Below are 25,583 nucleotides of genomic sequence, written 5' to 3'. Positions count from 1 at the left end.
TCCTTCTTCATGGCAACGCAAGACCTCACACAAGTCTTCGCACCCGAGAGGAGCTCACAAAACTTCAGTGGACTGTTCTTCCTCATGCACCCTACAGCCCCGATCTCGCACCGTCGGATTTCCATATGTTTGGCCCAATGAAGGACGCAATCCGTGGGAGGCACTACGCGGATGATGAAGAAGTTATTGATGCAGTACGACGTTGGCTCCGACATCGACCAGTGGAAGGGTACCGTGCAGGCATACAGGCCCTCATTTCAAGGTGGCGTAAGGCCGTAGCATTGAATGGAGATTACGTTGAAAAATAGTGTTGTGTAGCTAAAAGATTGGGGAATAACCTGGTGTATTTCAATGCTGAATAAAACAACCCCTGTTTCAGAAAAAAAATGTGTTGCATTACTTATTGAACTGCCCTCGTATTTCTCGTTTCTTACTCAGTTTCTGATGCATTGTGAAGCAAATTAACATTTAGCTTTACATAGAGAATGATTAGCACACAATGTCGTGCGTGAGAGAGCTGGCTTTCGGGATCAGTTCATCTCAAGACTCTCTGTGTCCGGTGTATTTTACCTCTTGACTGGTTTCCAAGGAACTGCGTCTTCTGGTTTTCGTCGGTCTTGAAATGTAGCTGATGATTCTAACTATTCATCCATTATTGGTGTGGTCAAAATGATGCATTTTGTTTTAATTACTGTCGAACTTTTGACATCGACCTGTTTCAGCGTCCTGCTCAGTGCTGTGTACCTAAAATAAATATTTGAGGGGATTGACCTAAAGCAGATAACTTAAGTTGGAGTGTCACTCTGACTGCTGGACATGCAGCATAGCTTTCCTGCATTGGTTATCCTTGGCATGCCTATGTATTTTGATCTATAGTTTGATGTAATCATCGGGGTTCCACGGATGTACCAGAGGTCACACAGTTGAAATAAGAATTAAAATTGCGAGATCGGAAATAAAAAGCGAATTCCGCAGTGCTGCCATAACTAAGTCCATTGTGCTAAAGTCACTTTCACAGTCCAATGTACCCGTGGGCAGTGTATCTACAAAACCAAAAACTGATTTCAGGTTTTCGGAAATATTCCTGTAGTGGACTGTTAAGGCAGCCAGTCCACAGTGAAGTAGCCGAAAGGGCACGCGTCAACTCACGCCGTCTGGCGTTAAGTCTGGAACAGGATTCGTAATGAATGTGATAAAGAAAAGAACGTAGCTACTAGAACACTTAACTTTTATATTGTCCTTTGGTATACAGCATTCTTGATGATACAAGTGAGACTCTTTAGATTCATGAAGTAACTAATGGCGCCTTGCTAGGTCGTAGCCATTAACTTAGCTGAAGGCTATTCTAACTGTCTCTCGGCAAATGAGAGAAAGGCTTCGTCAGTGTAGTCGCTAGCAATCTCGTCGTACAACTGGGGCGAGTGCTCGTACGTCTCTCTAGACCTGCCGTGTGGTGGCGCTCGGTCTGCGATCACACAGTGGCGACACGCGGGTCCGACATATACTAATGGACCGCGGCCGATTTAAGCTACCACCTAGCAAGTGTGGTGTCTAGCGGTGACACCACAATTCCTTCCAATGTTGTCTATAAAATCTCTGAAACCCTCTGCTACATTTGAAGAAGGAAGAAGAAATGCGCTTTCCCTAGTTATTCTTCCCCTTGTACCCATCGGCTCACAAGTCATATGGTCATTTTTTAATGTCCAAAATATCATTCTCTTTCATAAAGGATTTAAATTCTTCAGTGTCATTCAAAATTAGCCTTTGCTTCACCTGATCTGAACCTCATAGATTCCTCTGTATGAGGCCACCTTCAAGTTGTAGTGTACACCGCTTCTATTAACACAATTTGGAGCAGAGACTTGTCAGTACTAGTCAAGAATTTCGGAATGATCCAGACATGAATGAAAGATTTTGATACTCATTGTAGCACTGGATTTATCCTGCATCAGGGTACTTTGGACACTTCTTTCAACTACGATTGCAGTAATGTAGCTATTGTGTGTTCATTCAAAACAACTGCACTTATATCTAAATATCACTATATCACGTTGTACAGCAATGTAAGGAATATGATAGGTTGCTACTCACCATAGCCGGCCGAAGTGGCCGCGCGGTTCTGGCGCTGCAGTCTGGAACCGCGAGACCGCTACGGTCGCAGATTCGAATCCTGCCTCGGGCATGGATGTGTGTGATGTCCTTAGGTTAGTTAGGTTCAACTAGTTCTAAGTTCTAGGGGACTAATGACCTCAGCAGTTGAGTCCCATAGTGCTCAGAGCCATTTGAACCATTTTTTACTCACCATAAAGATGACAGAGTTGTAGACAGGCACAACGAAAAACTGATACACATGCAGCTGTTGGCAAAAGCCTTTCCTAGCGAAGAAAACATACACACTTTAACACAAGCAAGAACACCTCACACACACTCAGCTGCCACCAATGGCAGCTTCAGCCAGAACGCGAATGTCATATGAATAACAATCTGGAGTGGGGTGGGGAAGGAAGGAATAGTTGGATACAGGTGGGGGGAGAGAAGAGTGTTGTCTGGTAGTGCGTGCAGGGACTAGAGACTGTCAGGCACAACATCAGGATGTGGTGTGTGGGGAAAAAATTGACCAAGACCTCAAATCAATGGCCGATAAGATAGCCTCCGATGTCAGAGATATGAACCACTTCCTTCACTTACTGTCTACCATCCCCAAACCCTTACCTCAGGTTTCTCTACTCGTCACTGCTGATGCCACTTATGCAGTAATATCCCTTATGCCCACGGTCTTGCAGCAACTGAACATCAGCTCTCCCAGTGTCCTTCAAAATCCACAGCCACCACCTCCCACCTCTTCCATCTCACTGTCTTTATCCTAACATATAACTTCTCCTGTGTGAGGAAGTTATACAAGCAAATCAGTGACAGAGTTGGTCGTAAGTTGTGTTCCAAAAATGAACAGCGTAGAGAAAGAAGTGATGACACTTTCTGCAGGATTTGTCCATCATTTTGCTGGACAATACTCAAGCACAAACGGTGCACGCTGTTACTGATTTGTTTGACTGATGGGGCTGCTAAGTGTTATACCACCTACTGCACACCCTTGACTTAAGTCCTCGTGACTTCAACACGATTTTTAAACTGAAGGAAAAGTTCACGAAAATAGCTTGAGAACTGCTACAAATTCGTCGGGCAATAGACCGCGCCGCTCGAACTGTCAACATAAGTGGCACTGCTAAGAGTATCCTACGACTTCCACATCGCTGGCAACGGGTTATACACAGTGCTGGTGACTACTTTGAAGGTCAGTAAGACATTGAAGCACGTGTCTATTTTGTACGAGCTGCAAATAAATAGTTGTCACTATTAAAGTTCCAACCCTCGTATATAAACGATTTGGGAGACGGTCTGAACATCTCTATTATATTGGTGGCAGATGACGCTGTCGTTTATCGACTAATAAAGTCATGAAAGATCAAAACAAATTTCAAAATGATTTTGAAAAGATATTTGTATCGTGCGAAAACTGGTAATTAACCCTAAATAAGTGTGAGGTCGTCCACTTGAGTGCTTAAAGGAATCCGTTAAACTTCGGTTACACGATAAATCAGTCAAATCTAAAGGCCGTAAATTCAACTAAATGTCTAGAGATTACAATTACAAACAAATTAAATTGGAAGGGACACACAGAGAATGTCTTGGGGAAGGCTAACCAAAGACTGTGTTTTATTGGCAGTGCATTTCGAACATGTAACATATCTACTAAGGAGACTGCCTACACTACGCTTGTCCGTCCTCTTATAGAATGCTGCGGTGCGGTGTGGGATCCTTACCAGGTAGGAGTGAAGGAGTATATCTAAAAAGTACAAAGAAGGGCAGCACGTTTTGTATTATCGCGAAATAGGGGAGAGTGTATAACTGAAACGATATAGTGTTTGGGGTGGATATCATTGAAACAAAGGGGTTTTTCGTTGCGGCGGAATCTTCTCAGCCGGCCGAAGTGGCCGTGCGGTTAAAGGCGCTTCAGCCTGGATCCGCAAGACCGCTACGGTCGCAGGTTCGAATCCTGCCTCGGGCATGGATGTTTGTGATGTCCTTATGTTAGTTAGGTTTAACTAGTTCTAAGTTCTAGGGGACTAATGACCTCAGCAGTTGAGTCCCATAGTGCTCAGAGCCATTTGGAATCTTCTCACGAAATTCCAATCACCAACAATGTCCACTGAAATATTTTGTTGACACCGACCTACATGAGGAGAGGCGGACACCATGATAAAATAAGGGAAATCAGTGGTCGTACGCGCCCTGTACGAGATTGGAATATTAGTGAATTGTGAAGGTGGTTCGATGAACCCTCTGCCAGGCACTTAAATGTGATTTGCGGAGTATCCATGTACATGTGGATGTAGTTGTAGAAATATGACATACCCTGTCACATTCCATTGGTAATGTGGAATTTAGTAACTGCTTGACATTCTAGTGAACTGGGGTATCAGCGAGAGAATTACGAGTCTGATCCATTCTCTTTACGTGAGGCGGAGGGGAGCAGTCAGCAAATGGTTCAAATAGCTCTGAGCACTATGGGTCTTAACATCTGTGGTCATCAGTCCACTAGAACTTAGAACTACTTAAACCTAACTAACCTAAGGACATCACACACACCCAGGCCAGAGGCAGGATTCGAACCTGCGACCGTAGCGGTCACGCGGTTCCAGACTGAAGCGCCTAGAACCGCACGGCCACAACGGCCGCCGAAATGAATGAAAGCAGTCAGCACCGACCAAATCACGAAAGCGGCCAAAAGTAGGGAAGAGGTAAAAATGAGGTTGCACAAGGCGACCACTGATGTTCAACTTCTGGACTGAATAGGCATTGAGGGGATTAAAGCGCATTGTACAACAGGAAATTGTGTATCAGAGGCATAATTTCTGCTTAGTACTGCTCGACAGGCGCCTCATGTTTCGCGTATGTATCCCTTGTTCTGGCGCTGAGATCTGCCGTAAGATGAAGTCTGACATCAGCTTTGATCCTAAGATACATGAAGCGTGCCTGCAAACTGTGCACACTGTGGTTCTGCCGTGGGGCCACGCGCTGTTCTACAGGATGTCAGGGCGGGATTCGTCATTCAGTAGCAGATTCCACGCCCCTCACTCTGACGTTTAGATATACCATGTGCTGAGACTGGACATCCACTGTGTGCCGCAGGTACCCGGAGCAGGCCCGCAAGCTGTGCACGCTGCAGCGCTGCCACGTGGCCATCGCACTGTGCTACACGCTACCGGTGCTGGCGTGCAGCCCGCCCATCGCCGTCTTCGAGATCCGCGAGACCAGGGTGCGCCAGCACTCGGGCAACCTCACACTTTACCACGTGGGGCTCAGCGACGCCGCCGAGAAGGACGACAAGCTGCTCTACCACGCCAGCTTCTGGCTCTACTCGGTGAGCACACACCTCTAGCTACCTAACCGCCCAGAAATTTTCAGTGAAATTTTACATCATCAGCGTCAAGTGATGGATTTTTCTCGGTCATTATCAAGTGAAAAATCATTATTTGAAGGGAAATTCTTGGCTTTTCACGCTATATGGATTCAGCCTGTGAGCTCTTTCTTTACGTGTTGTAGGGCCCGCCGCAGTGGCCGAGCGGTTCTAGGTGCTCCAGTCTGGAACCGCGCAACCGCTACGGTCGCAGGTTCGAAACCTGCTTCGGGCATGGATGTGTGTAATGTCCTTAGGTTAGTTAGGGTTAAGTAGTTCTAAGTTCTAGGGGACTGATGACCTCAGATGTTAAGTCCCAAAGTGCTCAGAGGCATTTGAACCATTTTTTTTACGTGTTGTAATTGTGTTGATTCTAGATATATGTCTTGTAGCGCTCTTATCTGGTGAATCACAGGGCCAGGTCCCATCAACTGTAATCTATACGACATATTTTACTTTGCGTGAGCCTTGCCATGTACTACTGAAGAATGCTGTTCAAAAATGTTCAAATGTGTGTGAAATCGTATGGGATTTAACTGCTAAGGTCATCAGTCCCTAAGCTTACATACTACTTGACCTACATTATCCTAAGGACAAACACACACTCCCATGCCTGAGGGAGGACTCGAACCTCCGCCGGGACCAGCCGCACAGTCCGTGACTACAGCGGCCCAGACCGCTTGGCTAACCCCGCGCGGCGAAGAATGCTGAAGAACGTGCTTTTATGCAACAGACCAAAACATAATCAGTGGCTGTACAACCATTCATGCATCACTTGACTATAGATGACTGTGTAGTTGTTTGCAAAGTGTCAGATATTCCGATAATTAAATTTCCTTTTCGCGATAAGAACAATTTAAGAACGAAACTACATTTCGCAACAATCAGAAATTCTCACTACTCTGAACCAGAAATTTACATAAAGAACTGCAATAGCTTATACGTCGGTCAGACGGTACGTAATTTCATCACACAATTCCGTGAACACGTAAGAATTAGTGAAAACAACCAAACAAGTTTCTGTCTACGTCTAAAACCCGAAAACACCTCAGCACAAAACAACAAAACACCGAAACAGCTTTACACAAAACACCGAAACGATTAGAAATGAATATTTTGTAACAACTTGAGATATATATTAACACAAAAATATCCGAAGGAAATTCCTAATAAACACACTGATTTCAAACACAGAAATTATTTAAAGAACTTAATTGACTTAATCGATAAAGGTTGGAAGCGAAACAGTCGATACACATGCCAGAGATACCTAAAGACATCATCATCTCTGACCAAAGTCTGTACTCACATAAATGTAAAGCATGTGTGGTGTCAACTGTCATAAATTAAGCTAAATATTTACGATATACACTAAAATGTCCCATCCTACTGTATGAAACCTAACAGCATAAAATCAACGTGACACCAAAATTTCCCGAATTTCACATGAAATGTAGCAAGAACAGTCACACCAGACATTATTTATATGTCAGAAAAATGTTGACATCAGTACGAAACCAAAGATAGGATACACAAACTTGCGATACCTAAAGATAGAATCACCTCTGACCATAATCTGTTATTATGTAAATACAAAAGTAAAAAGGAAATATTATATCAAAATATTTCGCCACACTGTATAAAACAGTACAAAATATACGTAAAATCGATGTTTCGGAGTTTCGCGTGATATTTAAGTAAAACAGTCGCCAGATGAGTCACACCAGATATTATATTTACGCCAGCACAACGTAGACGCAAGTGTCCTTCTTACTCCGATAATTTAGAAATATAAAAGTTAATGACAACATAGTTGTTTGAGTTAATTCGTCAGAATGAAAATTACTACTTCATTTTGTGTTATACCCCAATAACTCACGAAATTCTTCATTTACAAGAATTAAGTCTAAAATTCCTGAAGAACTATAGTACATTGTAATTGTCATACTATGTATACACACGTACTTGAAAATGGAAACCTTTTGTCGCAATACTCAATAAACGTTCTAAGCAGTGATACTGGAACCTGACTTACTATTCCGCAAATCACTTGGTTGTCAACCGGCTGCCAGCCTCTGCAAGGCAACATGTGGCCTCACATTTTCGCCATCATTCTTTATTACATTCCACATAGTCGTTGTTGTAAATAAGTTTGTTTCATCCTGTAATACTGTCTAAGACGAGTTCAAGGAGGAGGTCTCGGCAACGACAGCAATTATTATTTACTGTACGGATGCGTGAGATACTCTTCCCAACGCCACAGTCTGACACGTGACTCGGAAAGCAAACAGAGTAGCGGCTTGTCAGAGACGTTAAAGAGAAATGTGTGAAGTGAGAGGAGAATATCTATGTCATTCTGCAGAGGAACAACCACGCAAGCAGAAGTGACGTTACTAGTGTATCGAAATAGGCTCGAAAGAGATTAAACTTCAAGCTCCGTTACTAGAGAGCCTATCTGGCGAAAAGGGTTTTTCTCTTACTTTCCATGTCCGCAGCTCGTGGTCTTGCGGTAGCGTTCTCACTTCCTGCGCACGGGGTCCCAGATTCGATTCCCGGCGGGGTCAGGGATTTTCTCTACCTCGTGATGACTGGGTGTAATGTGATCTCCATCATCATTTCATCACCATTGACTTGCAAGTCGCCGAAGTGGCGTCAACTAAAAAGGACTTGCATACGGCGGCCGAACTTCCCCGCATGGGGCCTCCCGGCCAATAATGCCATACGATCATTTCATTTCTTACTTTCCATCATAAACAATACTAGTGCGGTTCTGTCGCTATAGCTCTGTATGTTAAGTACATTATAGTATTTTGACAGTGAATGAACCTAAATGAAGTAACATTTAATCCCTTGAGAGATGGAAAACCTCGTTTAGGTATCAATGTTACTATAAAATTCGTGCTTACAGTTACTAAAAAATCTCAAAAAAACGCGAAAATAAAATGAACACTTTTGTAAAATAAGCAATCAAATCCTAACGTCAACCGTCAAAATACGAGGGCTATTCCGAAAGTAAGGTCCGATAGGTCGCGAAATGGAAACCACGGTAAAAATCAAAAATGTTTTATTTGCAACTGTTAGATACACCTTGCAGCTACTTATCTCCATAGTCGCCGACCCGACTTAGACGTGTATCGTAGCGTTGTACCAACTTTCCCATACCCTCGCTATAGGAGGCAGCCGCCAGTGCTCTCCGCCAATTCTCTACGCTGGCCTACGGCTTGTTGTCTTGTGCCGAAATGTTGTCTTCATAACCAGCGGTTCATGTGACCTGAGCTGAAACTCAGAGGGAGACAATTACGGGCTGTATTGTGGGTAATCTCACATTTCCATTTGAAAACGATGCAGGAGCATCTTCATTGCCCCTGCAGAATGCGGCTGAGAATTGTCTTGAAGACGAAACAGCACGACAGTTATGTAATGTTAGCTGCATAGCTTCAGGGGAAATTTCTCACCAGGCCCCCGTACTTGGCGGCAGACACTATTTTCTAGACATCTTTACGCACTCACTGCGAGCTCAGAAATGAGAAGAGCGACGTGATGCTAACTGGGGTTATACTAGAGACACTACCCAACACATCTGTGCAAAGCTTTATCGGATTTTCATAGTCGTTTCCATTTCGTGACCGATCGGACCTTACTTTCGGAATAGCCCTCGTAAGTAGGTTCACTCAAGGCTCCGGGAAAGTTCAAGAACATCATCGTACTGCTGTCAGATCCTAAATTCTCATTTTACTTAGACCTTGCACAGATGAGAAATAACCCATTTTATTCCGAGTGGTCGGAGGAAGAACCATAATGGAGAAGGACCACAAAATGCTACAGACTGTATAAGCACGTGATATACAAAATAGTGTATGGATTCAATCACTTTTCTGGTCTTAACTAGCATGAAACAGTATTAGCAGGCAAATAAATAATTTAAAACGCATCAGTTTTGCCTCTGCGTCCCATTAGAGAATTCATTGTAACCTAGCAACAGTCCGACCTACCTCGGTGATCATTGTCAGTTAACCTGTACCATTTCAAGAGGCTCACATTATTTGAAACAGTCTAATATATACATTGTCTCGACGTCACATTGCACTGCTCCGCTACTACGAGTACCTTTGCATTCAAGCAAACTCCCTCACACTCTGCCGCGCGACGTATCCTTGCGGTTCGAGGCGCCATGTCACGGATCGCACGGCCCCTCCCGCCACAGTATCGAGTCCTCCCTCGGGCATGGGTGTGTGTTGTTCTCAACATTAATTAGTTTAAGTTAGTTTAAGTAGTGTGGAAGTCCAGTGACCGATGATCTCAGCAGTTTAGTCCCTTAGGGATTCACACCCATTTGAACATTTTCGCACACACTCTGTTCGGCACTACGATTAACGATTTACTATCCGCTCTCTCCCCCTCGTGTATTATTTAATGTAGATATCACATATATACAGGAAATTAAAGTATTGCACATTTACAAATAAACTTGTTCATAATAAATACGTAGCATGAACATAATAAAAATGAGGGACAGCAGCATATTTTGCTATAGAGTGAATGTGAGAATCCGCATAGCTATATATGTTGTTTGCACTGATGTAAAAAGAGCAAAGAAAAGGTAAAAAATGTATGCTACTCAGGATTAGCAATTTCTTTATCTGAAGTTGTAAAATTATATGAGCTTCGAATCCAAATTCACACTTTCCCATAGTGTCCTGAGAGGGGAGCTTTACTTCCATAAATAACACGCAATGTCAATAAATAATGTCTCCCTAAGGTACACATCTCAGCGAATAAAAAAAGTCTGTGATGGAAGTAGCAATTAACATGGATGTTTTTCTTTTATTTCTTTCTGTAGTGGAACTAAACGAACTGGGTGGTCAGTAAGAATTGTAGACACCCCGTGTAGACGTATGCTGAACACTGGTGCTAACAAGAAAATTTCAATTCACTAAGGCCGAAGGTCTTTGAAGGTCAACGAAGGTCACAAAGTTGGCATGAACGTCCATTTACAGAAGGTGTTCGCAGTGATGACCATTGGTATCAATGCAGTGCTGCAATCTTCTTGAGTGGTATTCCGTATCACTTCGTCACTTATCGAAGCACATGCTGTGACAATTCTCTCTCGCATATCTTCAGGTGTAGTTGGAACGTCTTTATAAACAATGTATTTTACTAATTTCCACGAAAGAATCCAGAGGCGTCATGTCTGGTGAACAAGCTGGCCACGACACATCTCCTCCGCATCCAATCCAACGATTTTGGAATTGTCTCTGAAACTCATTTCTAGCCATCAACGAAAAATGTGCCGGACATCCATTCTATTCCTTGTTCCTAAAGGTATTTCTTCCGATAACAGACCTAATGTTTCTTGCAGGAATGTGGTGTACTTCCTACCATTAAGACTTCTTTCGATGAGATAGGGGCCTATAATTCTGCCCTCATTAGTAAATAAAATCAAATAAGAACAGCGGTAATTGTTTATTTCCTATTGTACTTCGACGAAGCGTGAGTAATTCATAGTCATACCAACAGTGTTTATAAGTAGTTACGTGAGGTGTTAAGAGTCCTTATGGAATGGTACTGTACGATGAGCCGAGGTACAGTCGGCTCGCAGCCGTGCTAGCGTGCGGAGCTGCTCCGCGCGCCGTCCGACGCTCCGCTCTCGGCGGTGTTTACTTCCGCGTCGCGGTGTTTGTGTCTATTGAGTCCAGTACTAACGTACACCATGGCGCACTCGTACCGCCGTGCAACGATCAAAGTAACGTTTCAGGCCGAACATCCACGACCCAGAGATTTCGAAGTCGAACAGTTCATACGCGAGGATCTATGTTTAAACCCCCAGGACGTCATCGGCATACATTTTTCCATCACTGGAAGTGTTGTCTACATCAAGATGTCGACGGAGGAAATTTGCAATGACATAATTCACCGTCATGCCAACGGACTGAAATTTAAACACTCTGATGGACATATGGGTGCTGTGACAGTCGCCCATGCTGGATTCGGTCTCCGGACATTGCGGGTGTTTGAGCTCCCGTTCGAGGTGCCTCAGGATGTGGTCATTGCCGCTTTCCAACCATATGGCATCGTCTTGGGTCACATCGCGGAGAAGTGGCAAACATTTACGACCTACCCCGTATTAAATAGCGTCCGGCAAATAAAAATTGAGCTGACGAAACATGTCCCATCGTACCTGCTGATTGGCGGTGTGAGGGCCATCGTCATGTATGATGGACAGCCACGAACGTGCGCAGGATGTGGCCAGGAGGGATTTGTACGTTCCGAATGCTTACACCGCCGTTTAATTCAGACGCCGTTACGTGAAGAGACCCAGGCTTCGACGGTCACGTCCTTACCCATCACCTACGCCAAGGTTGCACAGGACCCCGTCGTACCAATCTCGATTGCGCCAGCAGCATCGTCAACGCCGCCCGCCGCAGCACAACGCGCCGAGGACACAAGCACGGTGTCGCCTCCAGTGCTCGCTTCAGGACCATCCGGTTTGCAGACCGAAACCGATGTTCCGGTTGGAACCATGGACGTCGACCTGGGTGTCGTGCCAACGTCTGCCTTTGTCCAGACGGGTTCGGCGTCAGACGACGGGCGTCCACATTCTGATTCAGAAGGCCACATCAGAAAACAGCGGTCTCCTCGCAAACACAGGAAACGACGACGAACGCCTTCCGATGACGCCCTTTCTCAGACGGCCCCACGAGATGTCGACCTGATGTCTGACGGTGATCTCCCACATTGCGTCCAGTCACGCGATGTGGCAGCAACAGGCGCCCCTCCTGTGACGCCTACTCTCCCAGCCAGGGACGTGTCCTCGCCTTTGTCAACGAATGATGACGGCGGTCCCCCTGCCACTCATGTTGCGGAATCCACAACACCCGTTCCGGAAGTACGTGACCGTCACATGTCCACGTCGTCAGCTTCCTGGGCCGATGACGTTGAAGAAGAAGTGGAACAGACTGCCAGCGTGTCTGCACAGGAGTCCACCTCGGTGACACTGGGGCTGGCGCCCCGCCAGTAATTATCACCACGGCGGGACCACCGGCGGGTCTCCACCTGCCGACTACTTCTACCGCACGTTCTGCAAATACTGAGGATGGCCGTACACAGCAATATCGTATCGCCACGATGAATCTTGCCACCATTCGTGCCCCCCATAAACTGGCCATGTTCAGAGACACTATTTACTCAGCGGATGTGGATATAGCACTCTTACAAGAGGTGTTTGTGGCTGACTTCCTAGTTCCCACCGGATACAACGCTCATGTTTCCCCCGCATCCGATACCGGTAGCGGCGTCGCCATCCTGCTACGCGACGGACTCCCTGCAGAGGACGTCATCTACCTCCCCACTGCGCGAGGTATGGCCCTCACACTGTTCGGCGTGCGTATTATTAATATCTACGCTCCGTCCGGCACTGGCCGCCGTCATGACCGACAAACTTTTTTTGCCGAAAGCGTCACACCCCTCTTCACCGGTCCGCAGGACGATTTGGTACTCGGTGGGGATTTTAACTCGACACAAGAGCCCGCGGACCAACACCCGCGACATTCCCCTTGTGCATCTCTCTCAGTGGTCATCGACCGTCTCCGACTTGTTGACACATGGAAGAAGCTCCGCGGAATTCAACCGGGATATACATTCTACACCTCTCACTCGTCAAGCCGCATAGATCGCATCTACGTTACCCGCTCCCTTACTGATAGCACACGTCATGCGGAAGTCTGGCCCTTGGCCTTTTCAGACCATGATGCGTACCTCTGTGACGTCACTCTCGCCCGACAGCAAGTGTGGCATAGTCGTGGTCTGTGGAAACTCAACGTCGCTCACCTGACCTCCTCAGACTGTCGCCGTATGGTCGAAGAAGCGTGGGCACGCTGCCACCATCGTCGAGAAGCCTATGACTCCACCTTATCATGGTGGCTCTCCTGTGCAAAGCCGACCCTCAGGAAGACTCTGATGAGTTATGGGAAGGAATTAAAGGCGTGGCAAACTAATACCCTGCACTTCTACTACACCATTCTACGTGACTGTACGACGATGCCTTTCTCGCCAGCCCGGCAGTCGATGGTCCATCGCACGAAGGCGCAGATCTCCTTGATCATGCGGCGTAACTTGGAAGGCACTGTAGTCCGTTCTCGAGCTTCTAATCGAATCCCTCAAGAACGTCCGTCGATGTACCACCTCCTTCAGGAAAGACAACGACGACGACGAGCTCTGATCCAAGTCCTCACTGATGTGGAAGGGCGCCGGCACGACACCCAACAAAGCATCGGTCGTGCTCTCCATGCTCATTTTGCCGGGCTATACGCAGCCGTACCGCATTCTGCAGCACTGATCACAGAAGTCGCTCAGCTTACTACGAACACTCTTCCGGAGGATGCAGTGCATGACCTCCAAGACGACGTCACCACAGATGAAGTGGTAGACGCTATCAAGGCGGGTTCCGATAACAGATCTCCTGGACCTGACGGTATACCCATCGAATTTTATAAAAGTTTTCACTATTTGTTGTCTTCCACGTGGACGGCAATCGCACAAGAGCTGATGTCACCGATGACAGTGGTCCCGAGCGCCTTTCTAGAAGGAATTATTATCCCCGTACATAAACCGCGCGGGTTATCGAGGGTCCAGGACTATCGACCAATTACTTTGCTCAACAGCGACATGAAAATATTCACACGGCTACTGGCATCGCGACTCAAGAAGGTCGCACGTTACGTCACATCCTGCGACCAGACTTCCCTAGGAGGCGACAACAACATCCGTACGGCCCTTTGCCGTTACAGAGACATGATAGCATTAGCGCATCATCAGCGTCTCCCTGGCGCCTTGGCTTCACTGGACTTTAGCCAGGCTTTCGACCGTGTTGACCACTTCTATTTACGGACAGTTCTTCAGCATATGGGTTTTCCTGGCGGTATTGTCACAGCGGTTATGCGCAACCTCTAAAATCATGTACAATGGTCGTCTTACACCGTCCCTGGTCATCGCACGGTCTGTACGACAAGGATGCCCTCTTTCCACGATTTTGTATGCTTTCGCCTTGGAACCCCTGCTCCAGGGCATGCGCCAACGTTTGGAAGGCATGGCTGTGCAAGGCCACCGTTTTTGTTGTACAGCCTACGCAGACGACATAGTACTATATCTGCGCAGTGAAGATGAAGTAAGAGCTGCACTGACATGGGTGGCGACTTACGGCGAAGCGTCGGGGAGGTGCCTCAACATGTCAAAATCCAAGGTCCTGCTCATTGGTGAGGGCTTGCCGGAAAGATGCGCTGCCCCCCTTAGTGTCGCCGCCACCATACGGTGTCTTGGACTTGATTTCACAGCAGACCTGCCCCGCTCAGCGACAATCAATGGTAGACGCTTGCTACAGAAAATCAGAGCAAATCTCGCAGATCACCGGCTACGAGCTCTCGACGTTATCCAACGCGCGCAATACGTGAACATGTATCATGCTTCCCGTATACCACACGTGGCTCAAGTACTACCAGTCCCAAATCTCCTGGCGCGACGACTGTTGATGGCTTTCGGCTCCTTCGTCAGCTCGGGGATGTTATTCAAGGTGCAGTATGAATCCCTTGCACTGCCACGAGATCGTGGCGGGGTGGGACTCATCCACGTGCCGACTCGTGTCAAGGCACTATACGTCAGCTCCCAACTAAAACTTTGGTATCGTTGCCCACAGAGCCTTACTAGCCTCCTGCTTCACAACTTTGCACCGGCCTCCTTGTCCGCCCCAGTACTGGTATCGACCATACCAACACCCTTTTATTACATCCAACGATTTTTCCTGGAGTTCAGTTATATCTACCGGTCCTTACCACTTACCCGTTTGTACCTCACGAAAACAGTCTCCGAATTGTTACAACAGTGCCGCCCGTCCAACCCCATCGAACGTAAGTATCCACAGTACGTGTGGCAACACATATGGAAGGCGATCCATGCGCGTTTTCTCGAATCAGACGTTCAATCGGCGTGGTACATCACCGTGAATGGCAAACAAGTTAACCGAGATCGTCTGCACCGCATCCATCTCGCCGATTCATCCCTCTGCACCCACTGTGGGGTGGATGACACGGATGTCCACCGGTTCCACTGTGGCACAGCGCTAGACGTCTGGACACTTGCGCGGCGAATTTTGGCGTTTCTTACTCGCCAGACACCGGCTCAGATCGACGTCCACATGCTTTTGTACCCCGATAAGACTTTCTACCCCTCCGCCAAAACTAACTCTGTGAATTGGATCTGTGGCCACACGATCCGCTATCTTTTTACTTCTGGCGACAAGTCTACGCTAGGATATTGGACTTATCTCAACGAACGACACTGCGTCCTGATACGCAACCCACGCTATAAACAATATTTTTCCAATTTCTTACGGAGCACTTTCGATGACCCACCTAGTAGCTGGAACGTCCAAGCCCTGAGAAGCTGAAAACTGTATAAACCGAACCGAACTGAATAGATCTGCTACCCAGAACCCACGCCTACGCCATGAGAAGACACGTTTGGACGAGCTGGCATGCTGTAGGCGGATACACTTCAGGAGCTCCTGTAAGAACTGGACTTTAACTACAAGTCGCACGACGACTTAAAAAGCTTTTCCTTATTTATTCCTCATAATTTGTTCTTAAAGGAAAAAGAAATTTGATTTTGGCTTTGAGAAACTTTTTTTTGTTCCAAAAGATTGCTTCTTCGCCAACAAGACGAAGGAGACTCATTTTTGTTTACTGGAAGGAGAAACCAGTATAATTGGAGTCTTTGTTTTCTTTTGAAAAAAAAAATTTCAAAAAAAAAGCGTAGTTTGTCTTACTAAAACTGTTATGTTATCTCGATAAGCTGAAATTCATTTTTATTGGTACAGTTCATACTAATTAACGTTTCTTCTTTCATTTATATTTTATATTTACATGTTGTGTTTGACACACTAATCAGCATTAGTATAGTCTTACACATAATTGAAAACAGTCTGACAAAGTTCGGATAGTTTTTCAATTTCACGCCTGTGCAATAAAAAAAAAAAAAAAAAGATGGTAGAGCACTTGCCCGCGAAAGGCAAATGTCCCGAGAAAAAAAAAAAGTAGCGGAACGGTTAAGGTGTTGGGCTGCCAAGTGAAAGGTTATGAGTTCAAACCTTGTGAGGTGCTTCATATTTTCTTTATTTAAAAACAATATTGGAGTGCCGTACTTCACGAATTTTATTCGTTTGAATGAAATTTCTAGTGCTTTGCCTCTTAATTAACATTTTCGCTGCTGCAGACACGTGCTCCCCGCATTCCGCGCTGTGCGCGATTTTGTCATCACTGCACTTCTCGCCTGTGCAGACACATGGTGTTCCCACTGCTTTGACACACTTATCATTCGATTTCACAAAAACTATTTGGCCAAAAAATTTGATTTTTACACGTCTTCTTGACCGATACCTTCCCCCCATAAATGACTTAATTTTGTTTTGATGTGCAGCATTAAATGTAGTAAACCATTGCACGAAATTTTGAGGAGTTTGCAGAGGTAAAAGTCCATAGCGTATACTTTCCGTATGGTCGATTTTAGTTGCCACAATGTTGAGAATGAAATGTGGACAAGATACCTAAATTTCATATAATATTTACTGTATAACAATATCTCATTTAATTTAAGTACCACATAGGTGTCGTATGTAATATTGAGAAATATTCCGTCTTTCGCGACTGTAATAAAAGGTTTATTTACACAGGGCGCGTTTGGCTTTATTTTAAAGCACTTCCATCGGTGAAAGGTATGGCACATACACAATGGTATTCATGTTCTATTTCTCGTTTTTGTTCCACAGTCGCAGTTTTACCAATGGTATTGAAATATATCCCTCTTCTGCAACTGTAATAAGCGACTTATTTAGACCAGACGCGTTTCTCTCTTTTGAAGCATCATAAGAGGACTGTATTTTGTGTCCTCTATTGCCAAGTCACCTTTCGTAGTCTTGTGCTGCGGTAGCACAATATTCAACGTTTGTGTTGGCTCATCAGTGTTTTAGCAAATAAATGCTGTTTGTGTGTGCCACACACAAAATTATATTTGACGTAGCTCTGAGCACTTCACTGACAGACGGTATATTCAAGTCCTAATGTTTTTGTAAGTCCACAGTTTTGTTTAATGTATTTTGTCTACTTCCTTTTGATTGATTGAAGTGCTTTAAAATAAAGCCAAACGTGCCCAGTGTAACTAAAACTTTTGTTACAGTCGCAAAAGGTGGAATATTTCTCAATATTACATACGACACTTATGTGGTACTTAAATTAAATGTAATATATAGGTATCTTGTCCACATTTCATTCTCAACATTGTGGCAGCTAAAATCGACCATCCGGAAAGTATACTCTATGGACTTTACCTCTGCAAACTCTTCAAAATTTCGTGCAATGGTTTACTATATTTAATGCTGCATAATAACTGCGTTGAACATCGAAACAAAATTAAGTCATTTATGGGAGGAAGGTATCAGTCAAGAAGATAGGTAAAAATCTAATTTTTGAGCCAAATAGCTTTTGTGGAATCGAATGATAAGGAGTGTCAAAGTAGTCGGAACACAATGTGTCTGCACAGGCGAGCAGTGCAGTGACAAAATCGCCCACAGCGCGGAATGCAGGGAGCACGTCTTTGTAGCAGCGAAAGGGTTAATGCGGCCGTGGTGGCTTTACTTCATGAACTGCGCGCTCCCCCCTAAACGTAAGCTTGCGAACTATGCTATACTATGGCGCTGCTTCTCTTGGCGCGTGCGTCGTGTGCAACTGGCAACGCAGCAATCTCCCGCGTCTAGGCGGGCATGCGCGAGCCGCCAAGGTAAAAGAATTGAACTATAGTCTTACCGTTCCTATTAGTGTTGTATTGCGAAACCATCGAATTGTGTTTACATGTCAATGCCACGTTAGATGGATACGCCGTATTCGGCGATTATTTACTATTTGCACGATATATAGGAGAGAATTGTCAGAATATATGCTTCAGTAAGTGCCGAAGTGATACGGAGTACCACTCAGTCCATGATAAGATCGCAGCACTGCAATGATACCAATGGTCATCACTTTGAACACATTGTGTAAATGGACGTTCATGCCACCTTCGTGATCTTCGTTGACTTTCAAAGACCTTGCTGTTGCACATCATGGGATTCGTCTCGATAGCTGCTGTCAGAAAATAAGTACCAAACTATAGCATCCCATTTAAAAAAACAACGTTCATACCTCTGACATGGCCCCACCTAGCAACAAAAGCCAACGTCATAATATGGCCTCCATTGTCCCATACAACATTTATCCCACAAATTTTTCAGCTGCTATCATACTTTTGTGGTTATTGTAGATGACAGTAGTTAGTGACTCACCCTGTATAGAAATATCTTCTGTGAGTAAGTGATCAGGATAAATTCCAGCAATATGGTTTATCAGTTTTTTCCCCCACGAATATCTTGTGTGATATTTGTTTTGCTGATCAGCCAGTTAGGGACAATGTTTCATAAAATCAGAACCAGTGTTTGATAATGACAACACAGTCAATGCAAATCATGTTGCAGTTGATACTGTGTGTGCTACCGTTGGTGCCGAATAGATACCTATTCTGCAAAGCACTGAACCACAAGAATCAGCACACAACACTGATACACTGATCAGCCAGAGCATTATGGCCACCTAACTAATAGCCAGTATATACACCTGTGGCATGGATAACAATGGTGATATGGCATGGCATGGAAGCAATGAATTCCTGATGGATTTCTGGAGTGAGTTGGCATCACATCTACACACACAAGTCACCAAACTCCTATCAATTCTGGTGAGGTGGGCAATGAGCTCTGATGCCACATTCAATCACATGCCAGATGTGTTCGATCTGGTTCATATGTGGTGAATTGGGAGACCACTACACCAATTGGAACTCGTCACTGTGTTCCTCGAACCACTCGATCACATTCCTCACCTTATGACATGGTGCATTATCTTGTTGAAAAATGCCACTGCTGTCAGGGAACATGATCGACATAAAGGGGTTTACATAGCCTAAAACCAGTGTACAATACTTCTTGGCCTTCGTGGTGTCTTGCACGAGCTCCACTGTACTCATGGATACCCTTGGGTGTGTTACCCAGAGCATAATGAAGTCAGTGCCAGTTTGTCTCCACCCCACAATACATGGGCCAAGGAGCCGTTCCCATGCAAGACGACGGACTGGCGCACTCCAGTTGTCATGATGAACAGTGTATCAGGATTCATCAGAGCAGACAATACTCTGCCACTGCACCCAAGTTCAGTGTCAATGTTCACATGCCCATTTCAGTTGTAGTCGCTGATGTTGTGTTGTTAATGTTGGCACTTGCATTGTACTTCAGCTGTGGGGGCTCATCATTAGGAGTGTTTGGTGCAGTGTGTGTTCAGACACAGTTGTACTCTGCCCAGCATTAAAATCTGATCTCAGTTCCACCACAGCTCGCCGCCTGTCCTGTTTTACTAATCTGCCCAGTCAACAACATCTGACATCTGTCGTGAGGGGTGGCTGTCCCAATACCACTGCGTCTGGAAGTGGTTTCACCTTGGTTTCGCCTCATGTTGAAGACTTTCACCACAGCACTTCTTGAACAGCTGACAAGTCCCGAGCATCTGGGCCCTCAAAATCTGACCCCAGTCAAACTCAGATACATCATGCAGTGTCCCCACTCTCCACAAGGGCAGCATGCTCACTGATATTACATGCACTCTGTGTGAGTGTGTCTGACTAGCAGTTATTCTCCCACCAGATGACATTGCTATCACCTTTACGTGCTTACGTCGATAGTAGATTGTTGGTCATAATCCTCTGGATGATCACTGTGCATGGACCCAACAGCACGTACTGTCGCAGTCACTGCACTGCAGTTCAGTGGTTGAGACATAATAACTGTCGTGGGTTGCTATGCAACTGATACTGTGCATGCTGCTGTCGATGCCAATGCCTGTGGCATAGTCAGCGAAAGATCTTCCCCCGCTGTTACTGAGTTCCAACTCCAAAACTTCTACTTATTCTGCAGGGAAAACAATAGTAGTCTACAGAGCTGGGCAAAACAGTCAGTGAAGTTTACAAAACAGTGTTATGTGATTCGTTGACGTAATCCGTGAAGTAACTGCACCAGTTAGACTGCACACCATGTGATCAAAAGTTTCCGAACACGTGGCTGAAAATGACTGATAAGTTCGGGGCGCCATCCATCGGTAATGCTGGAAATCAATAAGGTTTTGGCCCACCCGTAGCCTTGATGACAACTTCCACTGTCGCAGGCATACGTTCAATCGGGTGCTGGAAAGTTTCTTGGGGAATGGCAGCCCATTCTTCGCGGATTGCTGCACTGAGGAGAGGTATCGATGTCGGTCGGTGAGGTCTGGCACGAAGTCGGCGTTCCAAAACATTCCAAAGGTTTTCAAAAGGATTCAGGTCAGAACTCTGTGTAGACCAGTCCATTACAGGGATGTCATTATCATGTAGCCATTCCGACACAGACCGTGCATTATGAACAGGTGCTCGATCGTGTTAAAAGATGCTATCGACATCCCTGAATTGCTCTTCAACAGTGGGAAGCGAGAAGGTGCTTAAAACATCAATGTAGGCCACTGCTGTGATACTGCCACGCAAAACAAGTAGGGATCCAAGCTGCATCCATGAAAAACACGACCACACCATAACTCCACCAGCCGGCCTTTGTGGCCGAGCGGTTCTAGGAGCTTCAGTCTGGAACCGCGCGACCGCTACGGTCGCAGGTCCGAATCCTGCCTCGGGCATGGATGTGTGTGCTATCCTTAAGTTACTTAGGTTTGAGTAGTTCTAAGTTCTGTGGGACTGATAACCTCATATGTTAAGTCTCATAATGCTCAGAGCCATTTGAACCATAACACCAACGCTTGCTAATGTTACTGTTGGCACTAGACTCGCTGGCGCCAGCCGTCTCCATGAAAAGCACGACCGCACCATAACACAACCGCCTCAGAATTTTACTGTTGGCACTACACGCTGATGACGTTCACCGGGCATTCGCCATACCCACACCCTGCCATCGGATCTCCACATTGTGTACCGTGATTCGTCACTCCACACAAAGTTTTTCCACATTTCAATCGTCCAATGTTTACACTTCTTACACCTAACTAGGCGTCGTTTGGCGTGATGTGAGGCTTATGAGCAGCCGCTCGACCATGAAATCCAAGTTTTCTTACCTCCCGCCTAACTGTCATAGTATTTGCAGTGGATCCTGATGCAGTTTGGAATTCCTGTGTGATGGTCTGGACAGATGTCTATTACACATTACGACCCTCTTCAACTATCGGCGGACTCTGTCTGTCAACAGACGAGGTCGGCCTGTGCGCTTTTGTGCTGTACGTGCCTCTTCACGTTTCCACATCACCATCAAATCGGAAACAATCGACCTAGGGATGTTTAGGAGTGTGGAAATCTCGCGTACAGACGTTAGACACAAGTGACACCCAATCACCTGACCGTGAGTTCCACGGAGCGGCCCGTTCTGCTCTCTCACGAAGTCTAACGGCTACTGAGGCCATGTAAGTGTGCAGGCTTTCGTGGCCATTCACTGAAGTTAAAATCTTCTGGGTTATTAGGCCGCGTCTTGTTTCTTCTAAAATGTTCGACGTTTCGACCCCTCTGCTGGGATCTTCCTCAGGATCTTTTGGTGTCCACTACTGCTAGAACACTGTCAGAGACGAGTGTCGCGTCCACTTATAAAAGGGGAGTTTTCTGGCGTTCGTGCTGGAGGAGTGATAGTATTGGTCATAGTCAAAGGCTAATATTCCCGCTCTGATGCAGAAGAAGGGGCGTTGGTAGCTCATCTCCTGTGAATACCATTGGCGGTCCATCGTCATTGGATAGAAACGCACTATGCCACACTTATGCTGGAAAAGGGTTATTGGTTGAATTGCCTGCTACCGCTATTGGTTGGTCGTCATCAGTGGCTAGATTCGAAACGGACAGAACAAGAGAGGGGGAATGTTTACTCAAAATACACTCCTGGAAATTGAAATAAGAACACCGTGAATTCATTGTCCCAGGAAGGGGAAACGTTATTGACACATTCCTGGGGTCAGATACATCACATGATCACACTGACAGAACCACACGCACATAGACACAGGCAACAGAGCATGCACAATGTCGGCACTAGTACAGTGTATATCCACCTTTCGCAGCAATGCAGGCTGCTATTCTCCCATGGAGACGATCGTAGAGATGCTGGATGTAGTCCTGTGGAACGGCTTGCCATGCCATTTCCACCTGGCGCCTCAGTTGGACCAGCGTTCGTGCTGGACGTGCAGATCGCGTGAGACGACGCTTCATCCAGTCCCAAACATGCTCAATGGGGGACAGATCCGGAGATCTTGCTGGCCAGGGTAGTTGACTTACACCTTCTAGAGCACGTTGGGTGGCACGGGATACATGCGGACGTGCATTGTCCTGTTGGAACAGCAAGTTCCCTTGCCGGTCTAGGAATGGTAGAACGATGGGTTCGATGACGGTTTGGATGTACCGTGCACTATTCAGTGTCCCCTCTACGATCACCAGTGGTGTACGGCCAGTGTAGGAGATCGCTCCCCACACCATGATGCCGGGTGTTGGCCCTGTGTGCCTCGGTCGTATGCAGTCCTGATTGTGGCGCTCACCTGCACGGCGCCAAACACGCATACGACCATCATTGGCACCAAGGCAGAAGCGACTCTCATCGCTGAAGACGACACGTCTCCATTCGTCCCTCCATTCACGCCTGTCGCGACACCACTGGAGGCGGGCTGCACGATGTTGGGGCGTGAGCGGTAGACGGCCTAACGGTGTGCGGGACCGTAGCCCAGCTTCATGGAGACGGTTGCGAATGGTCCTCGCCGATACCCCAGGAGCAACAGTGTCCCTAATTTGCTGGGAAGTGGCGGTGCGGTCCCCTACGGCACTGCGTAGGATCCCACGGTCTTGGCGTGCATCCGTGCGTCGCTGCGGTCCGGTCCCAGGTCGACGGGCACGTGCACCTTCCGCCGACCACTGGCGACAACATCGATGTACTGTGGAGACCTCACGCCCCACGTGTTGAGCAATTCGGCGGTACGTCCACCCGGCCTCCCGCATGCCCCCTATACGCCCTCGCTCAAAGTCCGTCAACTGCACATATGGTTCACGTCCACGCTGTCGCGGCATGCTACCAGTGTGAAAGACTGCGATGGAGCTCCGTATGCCACGGCAAACTGGCTGACACTGACGGCGGCGGTGCACAAATGCTGCGCAGCGAGCGCCATTCGACGGCCAACACCGCGGTTCCTGGTGTGTCCGCTGTGCCGTGCGTGTGATCATTGCTTGTACAGCCCTCTCGCAGTGTCCGGAGCAAGTATGGTGGGTCTGACACACCGGTGTCAATGTGTTCTTTTTTCCATTTCCAGGAGTGTATTATTGTCCGCTGAGGTGACTTGCAGCGCGTTGTTTATGCCGCTCACACACCGCGGCCGCGTGTTTACGTAGTTCCTTGAGGCGGAGAGCCACGATGCCGGAAGCCTATAGCCGTCCTCTCTATTGAAATTAGTTGCATTCTTAGAAATTTCAACCGCTTCTCTGACCTTTCTTCTATAGATGTTTGTTTCTATAGCCAGTACAAGTACGTTATTAAAATCTATGTCAGAGCCACAGTCCTCGTGATGTTCCGCTACTGCCGATTTTGCACATTGTTTTAGCCGCATGTGCCGTTCGTGTTCCTTAATGCGTTTTTTTAACAGTTCTTCCCTTTTGGCCTATAAACACCTTGCCGCAGCCACATGACACTTGATAGACGCCTGCATTGTGGAGGTAATCAGGTGCATCCGTTTTCCGTCGGAAAAAGTCTTTTATTTTGTTTTGACTAAAGAAAGATGTCTGAATACCATTTTCCTTTAAAATTCTGCTTATGCGGTCAGTGACCCCAGAAACGAACGGTAACCTGACAGAGTGAGAAAACGGTACCTCGTCATTCTTATTAGCGGTATAAATATTCCACCTTAAAGCCCTGTCGATTGAATAACTATCGTACCCATTTTCCTTCAATGTCCTCTTTAAAAAATTCAACTCCGATTCTAAGTTGTCGTCATCGCTGATACGGAACGCACGTGGAGAAAGAGTTTTGAGTACTGCTTGCTTCTGGGCTGGGTGGTGGTGCGAAGTGGCATCTAAATACCTGCTTCTGTTAGTCGGCTCTCTGTACACTCTGTGACCTAGAGTGTTATTAGATCTTCTGTATACCAACACATCTAGGAACGGGAGGCTCTCGACCTCCAAGGTGAATTTGATTTTGGGGTGAATTCCATTTAAGAAACTGTGGAACGCATGAAGTTCTTCTTCGCCGTGTGGCCATACAACAAATGTATCGTCCACATAGCAGAGCCAACAAGAAGGCTTCAAAGGTGCACTACTTAACGCTTGTTGCTCAAAATGTTCCATAAAAACATCAGCTGCAACTGGCGAAATGGGTGAGCCCATAGCAAGTCCGTCAGCCTGTTCATAGGATTCACCATTGTATTTAAAATAGCTCGAACGAAGACATAATTCAGTTAAGTCACAAACATCTGGAGCAACATTCTCTCTTATGATCTCCATTGTATCTGATACTGGGACGTTCTAGCGGTAGTGGACACCAAAAGATCCTGAGGAAGATCCCAGTAGAGGGGTCGAACATTTTAGAAGAACCATGACAGGGCCTAATAACCCAGAAGATTTTAACTTCAGCGACTACTGAGGTCGCTCATTTGGAGTACGTGACAATAGGTGGCAGCACAATGCACCTAGATAAAACAAAATAGGCGTTTCTAATATGGCAGCAATTTTGTAACTCACCAAATAAACGAGTCTGTTTTGGCACAAATGGCCATTTTTATAACACGACAGAATATAATCCACGAAGTACCAATATCAAATGCCTATTAGGCCTACTACAAGCAAGAAGCTTTACATTAGGAAATAGTTCCATATTTCATTCATACGCACCAGCTTCTCAAGCATGAGATCGAAAAGTAGTATTACGAAATTTTTATAAAAATGTTGAATCTTCTTATTCTTCCATAATTTGTGTGACATCTCCGTTTCTACTCCTTCCTCGTTCTAACAA

General features: G+C 46.2%; 1 protein-coding gene across 1 annotated transcript in view; it reads left to right on the top strand.

Annotated features, from left to right (window-relative positions):
* LOC126263544 (G-protein coupled receptor dmsr-1-like) overlaps positions 1 to 25,583 on the top strand; it is a 106,633-nt gene that overhangs the window by 65,371 nt on the left and 15,679 nt on the right. Inside the window, exon 3 of the mRNA XM_049960636.1 lies at positions 5,191 to 5,422. Coding sequence (XP_049816593.1) covers positions 5,191 to 5,422 — 232 coding nt within the window. The remainder of the gene's footprint in view (positions 1 to 5,190; positions 5,423 to 25,583) is intronic.

The sequence above is a fragment of the Schistocerca nitens genome, chromosome 6 (assembly GCF_023898315.1).
Source record: "Schistocerca nitens isolate TAMUIC-IGC-003100 chromosome 6, iqSchNite1.1, whole genome shotgun sequence".
In the NCBI taxonomy this organism is placed as follows: Eukaryota; Metazoa; Arthropoda; class Insecta; order Orthoptera; family Acrididae; genus Schistocerca; species Schistocerca nitens.
Note: the sequence above shows the minus strand (reverse complement) of the source record. Positions and strands in the feature narration are given on the sequence as shown.